The sequence below is a fragment of the Strongylocentrotus purpuratus genome, unplaced genomic scaffold, assembly GCF_000002235.5.
Source record: "Strongylocentrotus purpuratus isolate Spur 01 unplaced genomic scaffold, Spur_5.0 spur5_scaffold_9, whole genome shotgun sequence".
Taxonomy (NCBI): Eukaryota; Metazoa; Echinodermata; class Echinoidea; order Camarodonta; family Strongylocentrotidae; genus Strongylocentrotus; species Strongylocentrotus purpuratus.
The window spans coordinates 35,092,519-35,111,903 of record NW_022145615.1 but is presented as its reverse complement, the minus strand read 5'-3'; the positions used below and the strand labels follow the sequence as shown (position 1 = coordinate 35,111,903).

Sequence of the window (19,385 nt, the reverse complement as noted above, 5' to 3'; positions counted from 1 at the left end):
TTAAAAAACCCAATTTCGCGCCATCTTAAATCTTCTGTTTGCTCCCACGTATTATGTTTGATGCACCTCACTTACCTAATAAACACATATACAGTTGATGCACCAACTGTATTGAATGAGCTTCCGATACACCTATGTGTTAAAATGGGTACCCGGTAGGATGCGACCGTCATTGTTGGTCAAACAGTTTTTGAACGTCAAGTCACGCCTGGCTGGAATGCTCCCCAGGGAGCGGAGATTGTGCATATAGTGTGTGCGGGCAAGCACTGAATCCAATGACCGGGGTAATAGTACATCTGTAAAGCGCTTACAGATGTCCGAGATGTATCAAGCGCTATATAAAAGCTGAATATTATTATTATTATTACACATCCGTTAGGCCACATCTTAATGCTCATCCTTTTCATTTCTTTTTATTTCTTTATTTTCTCCTTGTCTGATGGAACATCCTTATCTGGAAGAATTTTGTTTTTCATAGGGAGTTTGCAACATCAAAAGAAACTATCAACCTTGGTAAATTTGAAGTACTATATTTTTACATTTGTATCAGTGTTTGAGCTATATTTTGAAATAGATTGTACAGGTAATGTTTAATATGCACATTCCGAGGATGTTTCTATCATTGGTTAAAAATACTATAAAACCTTTGTATGAGAGTTTAATAAATCGCTTTATAATGTATAATGACGGTAATGATGACGATGATGATGGTGATGACGGTGATGATGATAACAAAATAATAACGATAATGATGATGGTAATAATAATGATATAATAGTAATAATAATAACAATAACGATGATGATAATAATAATGATACAAATAATAATAACAATTATCAATGATGATAACGAAGACGATCATGATCATGACGACGAAAATACGCGTAGTATCTGAGAGTGATTTTTGTCAGGAGTGAAAGGTACGTCGTAGAGCTGCTTACAAAGTGTATCCTGAATTAAATATGTATTTGTAAAGGGTCTATACTCAATGTTATGTGATACTGTTTATACTCAGCAGAGTTTTAGTTATCGTTGCAAAAGTTATGAATTTTTTTTCATTAGGGTTAGAAATGTTAGTACAAAATAGAGCTGAATTGTTGAAAGACTTACCGTTTAAATTAATTATATATTATAATACTTCGGAGGTGTATTACGTTTAGACTGTAATTATGTCTTTATAGATTTATACAAAGTTTTTTATCCTGAATTATTTACATTTGTAAAGGGTGTATACTTAATGTTATGAAGTATTGTATATATTCAACGCAGTTTGAGTTTCGTTGCTAAAAGGTATGAAAAGCATGAGTTTATAAAGCAGTTTCTTTTCATATGTTTTAGAAATGTTGGCACAAAAGAGAGCTGAATTGTTGAAAGACTTTACGTTTTACTTAATTGTATATTATATTATTACGGAGATGTTTTGCGTTTAGAATGTAATTATGTCTTTATAGATTTGATAAAATGCACTTTTAAAGATTATATCACGAAATTATTTTATCATTATGACATACGGAGTGACCATGCAGGGGTAGTTCAATATATATAGTCCATGTGTGTATGGTTTATAATACACATTCTCAACTCTTCTCAGAAGAAAAAAAAAAACATGGACTTCAAATTATGCCTGAATCTTTCTCTACATGCTTGATAAAAAACATCAATTATTTGAGGTTACATCCAAACGGATTCTCATTAAGGGATAGAAAGATATTTATTGAATAATTTTTCAGCTATTCAAAAATCATAATGGCCTAAATACTGTGGATGGAATTTTTTTACCATAGCCTTAAAAGTTGAATCGTACCGTCAAGCAGAACGATGTCAATGTATGTATTTCTTTCTTCTTCTTTAAAACAATTTTAATTCCGTCATTTATAGTAAACGAACATCATTTTTAAAAATACCAGCGTCTTTTATATAAAAAAACGGTGTTCCTTTTTTCATAATATTGCATTATATCAGGCCTTAATCGTCATGCAAAAGGTGACTGTTACTGATGGGGTAGAGGTTTTCTATTCCATCTCGAAAATTCCCAGTTTTCATCCTAGTCTAGCTCAGCCGATTCTTGTTGAAAGAGAAAGAGATACGGTTGAGCACAAGATTTTTTGTGGATCCAGTAATTCTTTCATGTAGGATGAGATGATACCACTGTATTCCCTCGAAAAGAAATCAATAGAAATGTTGAATTAAATACTTCAATGAATTTTATCCCATCAGTATCAGAATATACAACACGTTAATAGGCGAGATACAAATGTTTTTTGTTGTTGTGTATATTATATAACTAAAAGTAGCTTTTGCTTTAGTTTGTTACATACTTTACTCTTATATTTAATCGCTAAGAAGTCTTAAACTTAACTGCATGTAAGTAATCCAAAAGATTTGATGCACCTTTTTTCTTGTCAAACACATTACTTTCCTAATAAATGATTTGTTAAAACATGATATTGGGAAATATTTGATATATTAAATGAACAAGTAACAATGAAATAAGGTCAACATATGATAGCATTATTATACACAGAAATATTAATAGAGAAAATTAACATAATTGAAGAAATTATATTCATGGTCTTCTCGTTGTTATATTTTCCGAGATATGTGTTTGAAGATCATGAGAGATGTGAAGTTCTAAGCAATTTGCATTTGATGGTATAGTGTTGAGAAACGAAAGGATTGTATAAGTAAAACGAAGAAAACAGGAGGAACGATCCATTATTTAAAAATTTGTTCTTATCAGGATAAACTTCAATTTTGTTCTTCGTTTCGAATTAATTTCGTCCTAATATCACTCTTTTTTGCTGACGAGAATTCACTCAATCATTGTTGTGATGGTAACAAATAAAATTAAATTATACCAAGTATTTCAAATATGGAAAGCACATGGACAACATTTTCCAAGAGATTGTACGACAAATGATTTTAAAATCGACCGAATACCAGGCGCGTGAGCAGAGTTGGGGTTTGGGGTTAACCCCTCCCCCCCCCCTCCCCCTTGAGTTTTTTTTAATGTGTATGTTTTTTCTGAAACCCCCCCCCCCCTTTAATTTTTTTTTTTTTTTTTTTAATAAAAAAAAAATTATTATTATTTAAAAAAAAACATTATGCCAATGGCTGACCTAAAAAAGGTGACCCCCCCCCCCCACGGAACAAATTGTCAAATTTACTAAATTCGAGACCAAAAAAAAAAGTGTCCACCCTTCCCCCCCCCCCCCCCCCCCCCCCCCCCCCCCCTGAGTCGCTGCGATTTTTGGGGGACCGATTTTAAAATCCTGCGTACGCCACTGCCGAACACTATGGCCCGAATTCACAAAGGAGGTTTGTCGGTTTCCGTACGTTATACGACGCGTTTCGACGCGTTTTTACAAACCAAGTTTGTAAAAAACCGCGTAAAACGCGTCATATGACGTACAAAAACCAAGGTTTGTCGACAAACCTCCTTTGTGAATTCGGGCCTATAGGTCTGTAACCTTATCTTAACAGATACCCTAACCTTAAACCCGATCACTACCTTAACCCATTATTTTTGTCCAAAGTATAAAGTTCAGAGTAAAGATGTGGCGGATCATCTTGCTATACACTTTGAGCACAAACACTGATCAGGTTAAATGACATGGGTCGAACTCTTTGAACACAACAAAGTACAATTTGATTTGATTTATTCGTATTAACAGTAATTCCGAGACGAAGACAACGATATATTCTATAAAATGATACCGGAAATATAATTCGGTATAAGCAAAGGCTAAGTCCCTGCCATCTTGCTATACACTTTGAGCACAAACACTGATCAGGTTAAATGACATGGGTCGAACTCTTTGAACACAACAAAGTACAATTTGATTTGATTTATTCGTATTAACAGTAATTCCGAGACGAAGACAACGATATATTCTATAAAATGATACCGGAAATATAATTCGGTATAAGCAAAGGCTAAGTCCCTGCCAGCGGTTAACAAAAACGATATTAAACAGTGTGCTCATTGTGGGTAGTTGATTCTTTTCGTGTTAAACATCTTTTTAGGAGAACCAGCAAAAACATGCAACATGATCTCTGAAACAAGATAATACAAAATAAGCTTTCTTCACACTGCAAAAGGATGGGGACGAATTTTCACCTCAGTTTTAAGATTTATCATAGATTATTATCATTTTGATTTAAACTCAAAATGAAAAAGTAGGGCTTGTACTTTAATATGAAAACGTTGAATCATTGTGGGTCGATGTCCTTTTACCACGAACCAAACCAATTACATTTGGCGTCTACTACAGACCCCCTAAAGATCATACTTTTATTGAAAGACTCTCCGAAACTTTTGATAAATTAACAAAAGACGATGAGGTCATAGTTTTAGGTGACATAAATATTTGCCTTTTGCGAAAGTCTCCATTATCCAGAAAATATGAAAATATATTGAATTTAAATGGTTTGAACCAACTTATAAATCTGCCCACTCGTACATCACAGACGACTTCCTCATTAATAGATCACGTATTATGTAGTAAGGAAGAGCATATATGTCAAAGTGGCGTTATTGACCTTGGCATAAGTGATCATTCACTAACTTATTGCTCAAGGAAGCTTATTAGGCCCGTGTTTGGGCACCACAAAACTATATCCATTAGAAGAATGAAAAGTTATAATGTAGATGATTTCAATTTAAATTTATCTCTAGCCGATTGGTCTAAAATAACAGAATGTAACGAAGTAAATATGGCATGGGCAAATTTTAAAACTATTTTTTTATCAATAGTTAATAGTAGATCAGTCAAACTGCACAGTGCTGACAAGCCTTGGATGACCGCACGAGTGAAAGAAACCATCAAGATGCGTCAGGAAGCGTTTGCCCAAGGTTCCTTAACCGAATGGAAGCGCTACAAGAAATTGGCCAGCAACCAAATCAAACAGGCTCAGGAGAACTTCTATGACAACTCCTTAGCAGGGCTAAGATCTTCAGACCCCTCGAAGTGGCATAGTGGCATTCAGCTCCTCGCCAATAAGATCAAAGAACGCTCTCCTATATCTGTGCCAACGCTCCCTGAAGCCAGTGATGAGGAAATAGCTAATGCCATTAACCAGGAATTTTCATCTACATCACAGGGTCGACTGCCTCTAAGTACTTCCGACCTTCCGACATATCTTCCTTCTCTAGAGCCTCCACAGGTCAAAGTGTGGGAGATGTATTGGGAGCTGAACAGGATCAACATTAAGAAAGCCATTGGCCCTGATGACTTGCCAAACAGAGTTCTCAAGGAATTTGCTTGCGAGATCAGCATACCCATGACAGACATTTTCAACTCCTCTCTCAGGCCCTAGCCTTTCTAGCAGTCATCAATGACGCACTGGAGTCGACAGAGTTGCATACATGGAAGTATGTAGACGATCTTAGTATCGGCGAGACCAAGACCGTCAATGAGCCTTCTCACCTGCAGGAAGCTGTCAACGACCTGGTGCAATGGGCTGACCAAAACTACTTGAAACTAAATGCAGCTAAATGTAAACAACTGCAGTTTTGCTTCAAGAGAACCAAACCAGCACCCCCAGACATATCTCTAGACCCGAATGTTTTGGAGGTGGTCAATGAAACGAAAATCCTCGGTGTCTGGGTTCAAGGTGACCTAAAATGGGACAAACAAGTCAAAGAAATGATGTCGAAGAGCAAGAAACGGGTACATATACTGAGCAGACTGAAGAGATTTCGAATCCCACGAGAAGATCTAGTTGCCGTATACAAGTCCTACGTCCGGCCAGCTCTGGAATACGCAGCACCGGTGTGGCACCCTGGACTCACAAAGCTGCAGACTAGTGCACTCGAAAAAATCCAAAAGAGGGCGATGAGGATTGTACTTGGAGCTGAACTCACTTACACAACTGCTCTCAAAGAAGCTTCAATAGAAACATTAGAAGAAAGAAGGCATGACCTATGTACAAAGTTTGCCGAAGCATGTGTACGTTCCCATATATACTCGAATGTGTTCCCTCTCAACGACACAACTCATTCCAAGCAGCTCAGGACCAGCCGAACGTACAAATCTATCAATGCCAGGACAAAAAGATATCAGAATAGCTCCATTCCATTTCTGACAACTTGCCTAAATGAATAATGCCAAGGTTGAATAAAAGGGGTGAATAGAGAACAATGTACGCCCAACTCTTTTTGACGAAACCGGTGTCACTATTTATTTAATTATTATTATCGATATATATTTTGAAATCAGAACATATTTCTCATATAATTATATTTCCAGGGGCATAATTGATTATCGAAGCATGAACATGGGTATTACGCATAGCATTACAGGTATCAACAAGGTTATTTTTTGTTCAATTAAGCACTCAAATACCTTATCAATGACTTATTTACCCAATCTCTACTGAATGATGCAAAACCAAATTAGATAATATTATTAATGCAAATATTGTTGTTGTATATATATATACATTGAATTATTCTTAATGCTAATATTGTGAATTGTCACTAGAAAGTGATCTAACTATTGATGACAATTCATTGTCTTTGTTAATTATATGGTATTTTAACTAGTAGTATATTTGAAACAATTGTGAAAGAAATATGATATGTTTTTAATTGTAAATTGTCATGCAATTCAGCCCAGGCTGCGAAATGATGGTATTAATAAACTGAACTGAACTGAACTGAACTGATATGAGTGCACCTCTTAAACAAGTAAGAATCAAGCAAAGAACAGAAAAATGGATGAACAATGAAATTATTGCGATAATTAAAGAGAGAAATGTAGCTTACAAAAATATGAAAAGGGATATTAGTAATTTGGATCTCGCAAGAAAATACAAAGCATTAAGGAATCTAGTACAAAGAAAGGTTAAAAGAGCTAAAGTCGAATATCTTCAAGATCAAATTGAAGAAAATAAACATGACTCCAGGAAGTTATGGAAAAATTTGAAGGGTTTAGGTCTAAAAGGCAAAGGGAAAAGTGCTCAAGAGACAGTTATTAATGTCCAGGGAGAATTATGACATGATAAATCAAGAATAGCAAATGAGTTCAATAATTATTTTACAACTGTGGCTGACAAGTTAGCGTGTAAATTACCAGTAAACACGAACAAATTCCATGCCGACAGTGAAAGATTTCAAAAGTTTTATGACGAGAAAGACATCTCAAAAGATAGTTTTCACTTTTCTCCAGTTACAGAAAAGTTTGTTTTAGATGAGTTAAACAAGTTGAAAGTATCGAAAAGTACTGGACTAGATATGATACCAGCCAGATTTTTAAAAGATGGGGCGAGAAATTTGTATGAACCTTTGAATTATATAATCAATTTATCTCTTGTCTTCTACCTTTCCTGACGACATGAAAATTGCAAAAGTAACACCGCTACATAAAAAGAAAGACAAGACTGACGTTGGTAATTATAGGCCTATCAGTGTTTTAAGCGTAGTTTCAAAAATTTTGGAAAAATCGGTTCATGCTCAAATAGAGAAATATTTTCAAGAAAAAAAGTTAATATATGAATTTCAGTCCGGCTTTCGTAACGGATATTCCACTGAAACATGTTTAATACATTTATCGGATTTTGTTAGGAATGAAGTTTCTCAAGGGCGCTTTGTTGGAATGGTTCTTCTGGACTTACAAAAAGCCTTTGATACTGTAAATCATAACATACTGTTAAAGAAATTGGAAGTGATGGGTTTGGATTCGGCATGTGTTAAATAGTTTAGATCATATTTAACTAATCGTCATCAAGTGGTAACTATGCAGAAGGTAATATCTGATTCCCAGCCTATTAAATGCGGGGTTCCACAAGGGAGCATTTTAGGCCCCATTCTCTTTATGTGTTATATTAATGATATGTGTACTTGTGTTAATGATTCTAAATTACTTTTATATGCTGACGATAGTGTGTTACTATATTCAGATACAAATCCTAAGTCAATTGAAGAAAAACTAAGTGCAGAATTGGCAAAATGCATCGAATGGATGACAGACAACAAGCTTAGTTTACATGTTGGAAAAACAGAAAGTATTTTATTTTGTTCGAAGGGAAATTTTAAATATACACGTGACTTCAAGGTTACCTATAATAATCAAGTGATTGAGAGTAAAGATTCAGTAAAATATTTAGGAATAAATTTAACTAGTGATCTGTCATGGACAGGTTTGGTAGATTCAATTGCCAAAAAGGCTAATTCTCGCTTAAAATTTTTGTATAGATACCAAACTTGTATGAACATGAAGTCGAGACGTATTTTGTGTTTTGCTTTGATACAATGTTTATTTGATTATGCTAATGCTGCTTGGTACAGTAGTCTGGGCAAGATGGATAAGAACAAGTTAAGAATAATTCAGAATAAGATGGTAAGATTTATTAATTGCTTAGGCCCAAGAACACACGTCGGGAAAATGACTGACTTGAAGAAGCAGGTATACTCTATGTAGGTCAAAGGTCTAAACAACTCGCGTTACACCATGTCCATAAAATATACTACTCAGATGTAGATCATTATATTACTAATAATTTTACTCGTGTCTCAAATATCCATGGATACGATACAAGAAATAGTCATTTTAATTTTGTTTTACCCAAGCGAAAAGGACAAATTGGAAACTCTTTTTATTTTAATGGTATCCAATTTTGGAATTCTCTCCCAAAACATGTCAAAATAGTTAAGAATTTTTCACACTTTAAAAGTGTATTAAAACAATACCTAAAGCATGAATCCCTTCAAGAACAGTAATATCAGTTATCTTAAATCACAGTTCATTATGTGTAGCGCATGTTTTTAAGTTTAATCTTGCATAATATACCGTAGATCATTGTTTGCTATAAGTTCTAGAAATTTTTGTTGTTGATTATGTTATATTATTTATTCGTAATATTCGTAGTAGTTATTAGTTGTGATATTTTATTCTCATGCCGTACTGTACACGTACTTTATAGGACCCCGTTGGAAATTAGCCTTTTCCGGCTTTCATGGGTTATCCTGTCAATGTATCTTCTCGTTTCATTTTGCTTTATGTATGCATTCATTGTACTATACTTGACGAATAAAATCGATCAATCAATCAATCAAAACTGTAGTCTCGTAATATCAGCTAGATGGAACTAGGCCTAAAGTCATGAGCAAAACTCACTTACATGTATCATACTCTTTTTCAGCTTCTATTTACAGTAGTGATATAGATTTCTCAAAGGTCTTGGTAAATCGTTCCAAAGCTTAGGACCGGTAAAACAGATAGTGTGTTTTAAAAAATAAAAAAAGAGACATACACTTCAGTGGTTGCGAATTCATACATGCAATTTATTGTAATGGTACCATACTTATGTAACAAACGTCTGATACAAGTTAAAAAGATGTATAACTGAAAGATAGTTCAATCAATATAATTTTTCTTTATCATGTTTATTATCCATACATAATCCATAGGAATTAGTTTGATTTACATGCATAATACAAAACAAGATGATAATACAATTGAGAATTTAGACAACAAAGTGCACAGACTGTTTCAGTTTGTTTTTATCTTGTTTACGTAATCTAGGAGATCTGAAAAAGTGAATCACTGTTACACCGTAAATATGAACTTATACGTAGAATCTTCTTTTGAAGAGTTCATAGCTTAGACTACTTTGATATGTGTATTTGCCCACACCAAATTCCAAGAAGAGAGATATGCATGGGGAAATTAACAACAAATACAAGATTCGTAATTATTTTTTTTGGTCGGTCGAAAATTTGTCAGGCGGAGGGGGGACAAACCGATCCCCCTGCCCCTTCAAATCTTTTAGACTAGTGCCTCTATCTAAAACATTGCACCTTTGGCAATCAGGATTTCACGTCCGATTATAATAATTCGAAGTCTGCAAATTATAAAGAAAATAACAAATACATTTGCATAAGAATAAACAAAGGGTCTAACAGTTGTAATGTAATTTACAATGACGTTCCTTTACAACCCTTAATGAAACCAACAAAGTATGATATTAATTAATGGATAGATGAAGTATGTAATGGGGAGGGTCCAATCACACAATTATCATACAATTTTAGAATATTAATGCTGATTAACTGAACTACAGTGTGTTCATAATATATTCAAATAGCATAATATAATGTAACATATTTCATTTCAAAAGATCAGCACAGTTATAACGAATTTTACTTTTTTTTGCAAAAAACACTGCTTAACAAATCAAAGAGGAAACAACATGCATCCTTTCGATGTGTTGTACATGTATATTTTTAGCAAGATTATATGCATGCCCTCCTTGCCAATACTCGAATTATACCTCGTGTTTGCTCTAGCTATACTAAATTAACATGAAAATGATAAAATTACCGGCATTGTAGGGAAGAGAGGCATGAACAGATTTATTCATTCTTCAAAAACATCGAGAAAATAAAATCATAATATTCCAACCAAACAGAAAACTGTGGTTGAATATAATGTATTTATTTTGTATCTATATCATTTGTTATGGGCACATACAGATTGAACCATAAGGTGGAGCACTAACGTGACTAAGTTAGGCGACAATCTTGCTGGAATTTTTTTTCCAAAAATATAATTAACTCGACACACATGTGGGTATATTGGTCAGATTAACCATCAATTATGTCAAAAGTTAAAAGTTGAAAACTAAGTTGAAAGTTTTCAATATGATATTTTTTTCCACACAGGTATTCAAGAGCTTGAAATCTCACATATAATTCTCCACCGTCAATATATATAGATTCTCGCTCGAAAGTAAATAAGATTGATTGTTGGAAAGAATATTAATTGAAATTGAAGACGAACATAAAATCAGCATACGTATTATCCATTCGTTTGTTTCCTATGGCACATTGCATTTCAGCTAAATGTTTGGCAAAATAGCACGACATAACATTTGCATATAAATTACAACATATAAATGTTTAAAAAGTAATGCGTGCTTGTTATAGCAGTCTTTCAATTATAACTATTTTTTTTGTTAGCACATAACGGTATTGAACGGTCAAACTTCTTTCTTGTTATTATATCCAAAATTAATATGTACTTATACATTAAGTATAACATTTTGATACTCAAAATCAAAAATGTTCGTTTAAAATTTCAGTGATACATTTAAGTACATTTAGGTTATCAGCCAGTTGTTATGTTTTTTAAGTTTTGGAAGCAGAAGTTTATAAGATCAATTTTCGCGATTTGCCGACAAGGCTGGAAATATTTCCAAATTTGCCGACATAAAATTCTGGATGTGGTATTAGACCTCATCACTACTGATAATAATAATAGTTCAGTCTTGTATGTGGCTCATGTCTGGCACTGTGCCTTATCTGGCGCTCCATTATTATTAGTATTACCCTGGCTTTAGCATGCCTGTCATTGCAGCTCTTTAAGAAATGTGTTCCTGTCAGGTGACGTACCCATTTACCTCACATAGGTGGAGTATGGCAACTGTAAATTAATGTCTTGCCAAAGGACAGGGATTCGAACCCCTCACCTTGTGGTAACATTCTGTAGACCTATCCACTGGACCACAATACACCTCTATAACACCTCGATCGTCCCCTGCAGTGACGGCCTTGACTGAGAGAGTATTATAACAGTACAGTGGCATTAGCATGGTTCCCTCCATTCAAACGGGGGTGCTAATCTCATAGGGGTAGCCCGATGTATGAAGTGCATAGGCTGGGCATTGTGGTGGTGTTAGAAGGGGTTGTTCAAGTTCAAGTTCAAGTTGGTTTATTTATTTCATTTCCATAAAAAACACAGCAAATGCAAATAAACATACAAGTATATATACATACAAGGAATGGTCAGTTATTACAATAGTTTACTTCTGCTTCTAGCAATACTTTCCATTCTCCCCTTTTCCCTTTCTCTGTCTATTTATTTATCTACCTAAAGTATATAAATATATATATATATATATATATATATATATATATATATATATATATCTTTTATTATTTTGTTTGCCAATCGATTGGGGGAGCCATGCCCCCTTGTACTATGTAGCTAAGCCAGCAGTTCAGAATATCATACAAATGTACTAATGCTCCAAGGGGAATAAGGTGGCGGTTGTTCACTGGTCCTAGAAGAGATCGGCGACGTCTGTTCATCGCTAGGTATCATCGACGTCCTATGAGGGGTTGATGGTGGGACATGGTCATAATCGTAATTGTCATCCGATGATCTTGAATGGTGTGATGCATGATCAATATATGGTGGTGGACAAGCATTATTGTCAGTAGAGTAAGAGGATGGGGTGATTATCCCACGCTGTTCGGTATTTGAACTGTGCATGTCTGGAATGGACCTGCTTCTCCGTGAGTTACTTTGCTCAATCTCATTATCTTGAATAAATGGATGATGGACACTGGATGCACTGTAAGGCGGAGGTGATATCATTAATCCAGAGGATAAAGTACTGCTTGCATCTGCCGAGGAGAGACTATAAGGAGGCGGTGAAGATATATGTCTATTTGATGGAAAGAGCAGTATTTGCTGATTGTCAAAGTTTACATTTAAAGAAATATTTGTCACATGAATAGGAGTCTCTTCGTTGTACGAAGAACGATGCTCGTTCAGTTGAACAGTCAGTGGGTATTCAGGGGGAGGATCATTCGGTGTTAAGTTGCTATGGTGACTGTCCTGATCAACTTGAGTTGAGTTCCGTGACTCGTCATGAAAAGAAACTGGGTTCCTCATATTTTCAGCTACATGTCTTATTCTGGACCATAGAGAACATGTTAATTTGTTCCCGCGTTTAATGCGTATGATGATGGCAACAAGCACGATGAGCATCACAAGACCAGCAAAGGAGAGAAACCCAATGAGTACTGATGATATTCCTGTCGATCGAGACTCAGTTTGGCCTATACATAAAGAAGAAAAATTACAAATTATCCAATGATGAGAGAAATAAAAACAATGTGGTATTTATAACTGAACTAATTCATTATTAATCTTTTAATGAAAACAAATGTGTTGTTCTGAAAATGGTTTTTCGAATTATAGTATATGTTTAATTGCAAATTGTAAACTTGACAAACTTTCAAATTCCTTTTGCTCTCCTATTCTCTAACTGATGTACAAGATTGGAAATTATGTGAGGAGTCATAGTGATCAATAATGGGTTCCATCATCATTTGGAGTGGATTCCACTCCAAAACGAAAATATCCCCCACATGCATGGCTCATAGAGATTGAATTACCTAAGAGTGTAGACTCTGAGGATGTACTTCAAATGTGACTCACCGCATATTACACCAGCATCATCAAAATGTAAGCAAAACCTGGGATACCAGTCACTAGACAGACATGATGAAAGACTGGACTCTGTTCCGAAGCATCTTATATTCTCCAGTACAATTCTTCCACTACCTCGTCCAAAGTACGCATCAGAGACAGCTGTCGCATGATCAGTTGGGAATCCTACTTGGCGACAGACAACAGCAGCATCATCATCATCCCATCTTGAATCACAGATTGTACCCCATTCATTATCATGATAGATCTCTACACGACCTTCATTACGTGATGAGCCATCCACTAGACGCACATCTCCCTCCTTTGAGACTGCAATGAAGAATAATGGTAATCAGCATAATTTAAAACTTGAACAACCAACATTTTGTAATAATTATTGTGAGAGTGATGGAAATATTCACCTCATTTACTCAGCATAAGTCATTACCAGCTTGATCGTAGTTGTCAGGTAATGAAATCCCAAGAGCCCCCTATAAAACAGAGCCCATTGTTGTACGTGTCACTTCAACTCCATCTACCAAAATGCTTTAGATGTAAGAAAATGCTATTTCTTTTTTAGCATCTAACTAAAAATAGTTTATTCGTTGTAATTCAATTCTAATTTTACATGTAGTAACTTTGATAATTATAATTTTCTTGAATGGCAAATTTGGGGACAAATCATCTTATTGCTGTTTTTTAGATTTTAAAGTTTGTGTTGCTATTTCAAAAGTTACAAACAAAATTGTTATGGTTATATAACACACACATTCGCTATCTCCACTTATTTAATAATAATAATAATACACAACATTTATTAGACGCTTAATACGGGTGTTTCTAAGCGCACCGGCCATTGTCTTACTAAAATTTAATAACCAAAACTTGTAATAAACACACAAAATATAAATCTGTTCTTTATTCAATAAATCATGCATATATAATAATAATATACCTTTTGTCCGTTTCACTAATACATGAGTGGGTACATTTTAGCTTGGAAGTCACAGAGTGTACATACCTAGCCAGCTCGTCAAGCAGGGCCAGGGGAAGATCGATGTTTAATGTGTGTCTTCGCATGAACTGAATAGCATGCATACTTTTTAGTTATTGTGGTCAGCTCGGATCAATCGTAATATATAGGACAGGGCACAAGTTAGTTTTTGTATGCCTGTTTGGAACACGACTAATTAGCGAAATAAAAGATCAAAATTTAACTTACCACAATCAACTCCCGCATCTTCAGTATGTTTACAATTGCTTGGCATGGACGAACTTGGACAACTTTTTAAGCTCTCTTCATTGCCGTAACATTTGACATTATCAAGTGAAATATATCCACTGCCCATACCGTAGTATGCTGAATATCTTGCAATAGCACCATCTGTGCTGTAGCCAAGCTGACGACAAACAACCATGGCATCTACATTGTCCCAATAATCATCACATACAGATGTCCACCCTAAGCCATCGTAGACCTCCACTCGACCCCGGGATGATTGACCACCATTCATCAACCTAACATCACCATCTCGCTCTGTGTTGGATGAAAATTATAAACAAAAAAAAATCATAAAAATTAAACATCTCACACACAGTTATGTTTACCATCCTATTAAGCCATCGTAGACCCCCGGTCGGGCCCCCGGTCTACTCGACCTCGAGATGAATGGCCACCGTTTATCAACTCACCCTCTCGCTCTGCTGGTGTTTGATGAAAATTACAAACATACATTTTAATAAAAACAGAATATCTCCCTGAAAATCCTACCCCCCCCCCCCCCCCACACACACACACCCTTGTTCATGTACGGCTACCATCAGAGTATTAAGTCCACTCCAAAAATAACTTGCATTTTAAATTAATAGATGCAGAAAAACAAGAGAAATATAGCAAAACTAATTTGAGTAAAATCTGATAGGCCTAACTAATGTGGAAGTTATGAATTTTTTTAAAGGGTATGAAAAACTATGGAACAATGGAAATCACTACACAAATTGCCAATGTGGTTATCAGTTTGTGACGTCACGTCCTAACTATTTATCAATTGCTTTATATATTTTAATCCCATTAATTTCCCTTTTTATCCCCCAAAACTTGATTTCCCCATGCCTTTGCCCAAGTTAAATGATTTGCATGATATTGCGTGCATAACATTTTACAAAATCAGTTATGCACTTTGAAAAATTGATACTCATTTTCTGGATATTGTATATTCATAATTATTGATTTTCATATAAATAGTTCATCAACTTTCACATTGTTCAAGATTTAACTGAAAAAAAAATTACTCTATACTTATGCACCCACACAAAGACATATTACTATCAATAAAACTTGCTGGTGTGAAGAAATAATATTATTGGGGGAAATGGGAAATTTGTATTATCAATATAAAAGAAAACAATTAGTGGATAGTGAGGCAATGATGTCACAGACTCATGAGTGAGTTGCCAATATGTCTCGTGATTTTCAAAGTTGTTCATGTCATTAGGAATTCATAACTTTCTTATTAGTTATCCGATTTTGCTCAAACCTCTTTTGATTGGTTTGTCTGATTGTTTTGCTTTTATTGAAAGTAAGTTATTTTCGGAGTGGACTTGCCCTTTAATGTATACTAGCCTACCAACATAATGAAAATAAACAGTTGCCATTTCATAATTGCCATCGACCAGCTTTTGATACCAACTTTAATCGGGGAATATCATATTATGAATAAAATCCTAAAATTCTCTTTTGGTATAGCATGCACACATTTCCTATAATATAATCGAATCCCTTAAACAGGGAGAGTGATGTAGCCCACGAGAGCAACAGCCTCAGCAGCTACAATACCACAGCTCACGAGCCTGACAAAACAAAGAAATATAATGTTCATGTTAGTAGAAAAGAATAAAAGATAGATTAATATCGGTCTCGATCGTGGGCTGTAGATCTCATGGGCTGCATCCGTTTCAATAGGGACTTTTAGATTTGCACGTCGACAGCTTTGACTGCAACGTGTGACGTCATTTTTAGGCACTGCGCATGCGTCACGTCGTCTCAGTCGGCGATCGAGAATGCGTCAACCTTGATTTTCCTAAATCTAGTACGGTACTAGTATATGCCGCGTGCGCATGAAATATACAGTTCCTCAGGTAGACAAAGGAACATCCCTTCCCTGCTATTATGTAAAAATGTGTAGAACAGGTGTCACATGCATATTCACTTGTTCTACACATTTTTACATAATAGCAGTGAAGGGATATTCTACCACAGCAATAGGCCATCTTCGTAATGTAACCAAATTTAATGCATAAAGTCTTTGTGAAGTGCCTCAATACAAATTATTTCATTCACCGGGTAAGAATAATAGTATTTCAATAGACATAATCCAAACTGCATACATTAGTAGTTGCCAGGTTGGACAAACATTATGGCCCGAATTCACAAAGCAAGGTTTGAGCTCAAACCTCCTTTTGTTTCGCCAAACCTCCTTTTGTTCTTTACAAACCAGGTTTGTAAAAAAATCGCTTAAAACGCGTCATATGACGTACGAAAACCAAGGTTTGTCAACAAACCTCCTTTGTGAATTCGGGCCCATGGCTTGACCTAGCAACACTTGATATATGCAGTTTGCATTCCGACTATTGAATTACTATTATTCTTATCAGGTGAATGAAATAATTTGTATTGAGGCACTACACAAAGACTTGTGCATTAAATTTGGTTACATTACGAAAATGGTCTATTGTCCGTCATGTTCATAGTGTTACTTCCTGCATGCATGTATATCATCTAGTGCAAAGTAACATAATAATTGTAGTCAACATGGGCAGTTGAGTTGACACGCATGATCAGTTGGCGTTCGTCGTGTTCTCGTCCACTCAATCTAAAAGTCCCTAATACCGTTTCATTCGCTTTTTATTCTTGCACATTAATTTAAATTGAAATGATTTTGCCATCAAGTAATTACGTTTGATTTTGTTTACGTTTTACTTGTTCACAGACATGCTGAAGAATTACATGCTGCACAGGCTAAATGTTTTGAGCCTACATACCGTGTTTTAGGTTGAATTAAAATGAAAGGCCCTACGAGAGCAGCTACTATTAAAGTACTAGTATGATGTACGTGATTATCAAATTTTTGTAAGGATTAGCTAAAAGATCGAGTCATACTCACGAGTTTGAATACATCGAGGCCATAAAGTAAAGAACAAAATGCACCAAATGGTACTTCTTGACGGCTTCGCCATGTTTGGTTATAATTATTTTCCAGCTGAGCGATCGAGGCTTTTGTTGTTCAAGCGAGCTACCTGACGGCTCCTGGCACGATTTTTGAATAGAAATGTTTGTGTATCTATTTCAAATAGGTGCACGATCGAGAAAAGATCCAAACTTATAGTCTAGATTATATAGTCCTTATTTTGTAACAAGCATTTACTTTCCCAATCGATATTAATTCATCCCGCATATCTGCCTACATTCAAGTAAAGAAACATATTTTCAGACATTTTTATTCACATCGATGTCCTAACCCGAAAAAATCCAGATCATTAAATAGGGAAATTTTTTCTTCTCCGAAATAGTCTCATTTCAAATGAAATATAACCATTATAACTACTATCATTATTGCTATTAATATTATTATTATCATCATCATCATCATCATCATCATCATCATCTTCATCATCATCTTTTTCTTCCTAATCATTAGTTACAATTAAGTAGCAAAAAGTATAATCTTGACATTAGTATAGCAGGTAATGAAGGCTGTAATGAGCTGTTTTACCCAGACTAGACTACTCCATTCCTTTATGTAAACATCGTGCGAAGGAAAAAAAATGAAACCAGATAACAAAGGATTATTGTGACTGAACTACATATAAATATGATCGCTGTATAAAGATTCTTCTGTGCTTTTCATCAAGGGAATTTAGTGAAATAGTGTGCTATGCGCTTTTACCGTTTATAACAATTGCAGATCGACATATTTACATGACTTGTGTACAACATATGCCCTTCTTATATACCATCACCCTAGACAGTGTCTCAATTATTCTTTATTTTAAGGAGATGGCATTAATTTTGCACTCATTATTAAGAAGAAAACATGAAAACGAACTCCTTGTTGGGTTTTTAATGTGTGATCCTAACGTTTGCACAGTTTTACATTAATCTGGCACAAATTGAGTTTCACATACAATTTTCAAGACAATGTTGCTCAGTGAAGTGTGTAGGGATTAATGTAGTCAGTGTATCATGTAAGCATCTTCTACTTTTTTTTAATTAAGAATTATATCGATACTGCCCTTATTATTTTCTAACCGTGTGAGATCGGGTTCATTTTTTGTTCTGGGATACATACACTACACATACATGGATAAATGTTAATTTTTGAAAAGATTTTTAATAATAAAAATATTAATAATATCGAATATTTAGGAGCGCTAAAAACAGTACCATAGCGCTTACAAAATGAAAAGAGGACAAAAATGTACAGTACAGGAAGAATATCGCGTAGATCATATAAAGGGCAATCAATGCAAGCCAGCCTTCATCTCATTCGAATGAAAACAGAAAACAAAGATAAACCGAAAGGCGAAACTTTGAAATAAATCAGACCAATAATAAAAAGCAATGATAAGAAATGTTTTCATTAAATATGATATCCCTACAGCTATGCGAATCTCGAATCGGCAATTTTGTAAGTGAACGGATTAAACGTGACGCCATAATTGCGGATAGTATACAGTGCGTCCCAGAAAACACGAAACCGAGAATTATCGATGTTTTATCATAACTTAATCACAATTTTAATTAATAAATGCCACATATTTGTAAAGCTTAGATCCTCTTCTTTCATTTGATGTAACTCATATGATGCATATTTCACGCATGAGTGATTAAAAGCAATTTGAAGAGAGGAATCCAAAAAGGCATTTGGCGGGCGGTATCTGAATTTCAAGGAGAAAATCACATTTCTAGAAAGTTCAATTTCTGCACTTTCGTATGATCAGCCATGCATTAAGCCTTTCGTACCTCAATAAGGAAAAATGAACCAGGAATAACAAAGTTCTGTTTGTTTAAAGTAATGCTTGCATTTCCATAATTTGATTTGAAGAGTTCGTTTTCACTGGCTGCCTGCCGTAGCAACAAACAGAGTTGACAAAAAAAAGA

The 19,385-nt window shown here is 34.9% G+C and overlaps 1 protein-coding gene across 1 annotated transcript; it reads right to left on the bottom strand.

Annotated features, from left to right (window-relative positions):
* Positions 1 to 11,928: 11,928 nt before the first annotated feature.
* LOC105437479 (scavenger receptor cysteine-rich type 1 protein M130-like) lies at positions 11,929 to 17,520 on the bottom strand. The gene is made up of 4 exons (XM_030976330.1): positions 17,389 to 17,520; positions 14,448 to 14,762; positions 13,235 to 13,555; positions 11,929 to 12,852 (listed from the first exon to the last, which is right to left on the bottom strand). Exons 1-4 carry the CDS (start codon positions 17,459 to 17,461, stop codon positions 12,014 to 12,016), a joined length of 1,548 nt encoding a protein of 515 aa, XP_030832190.1. The 5' UTR covers positions 17,462 to 17,520; the 3' UTR covers positions 11,929 to 12,013.
* Positions 17,521 to 19,385: the final 1,865 nt, after the last annotated feature.

Coding starts and splice junctions, on each gene's coding strand:
- LOC105437479 (XM_030976330.1), bottom strand. CDS start 17,461: ATGGCGAAGCCGTCAAGAAGTACCATTTGGTGCATTTTGTTCTTTACT. Junction 14,763..17,388: donor GCCTCGATGTATTCAAACTC/GTGAGTATGACT, acceptor CATCCAACACAG/AGCGAGATGGTGATGTTAGG. Junction 12,853..13,234: donor TGATGCTGGTGTAATATGCG/GTGAGTCACATT, acceptor CTTTATGTATAG/GCCAAACTGAGTCTCGATCG.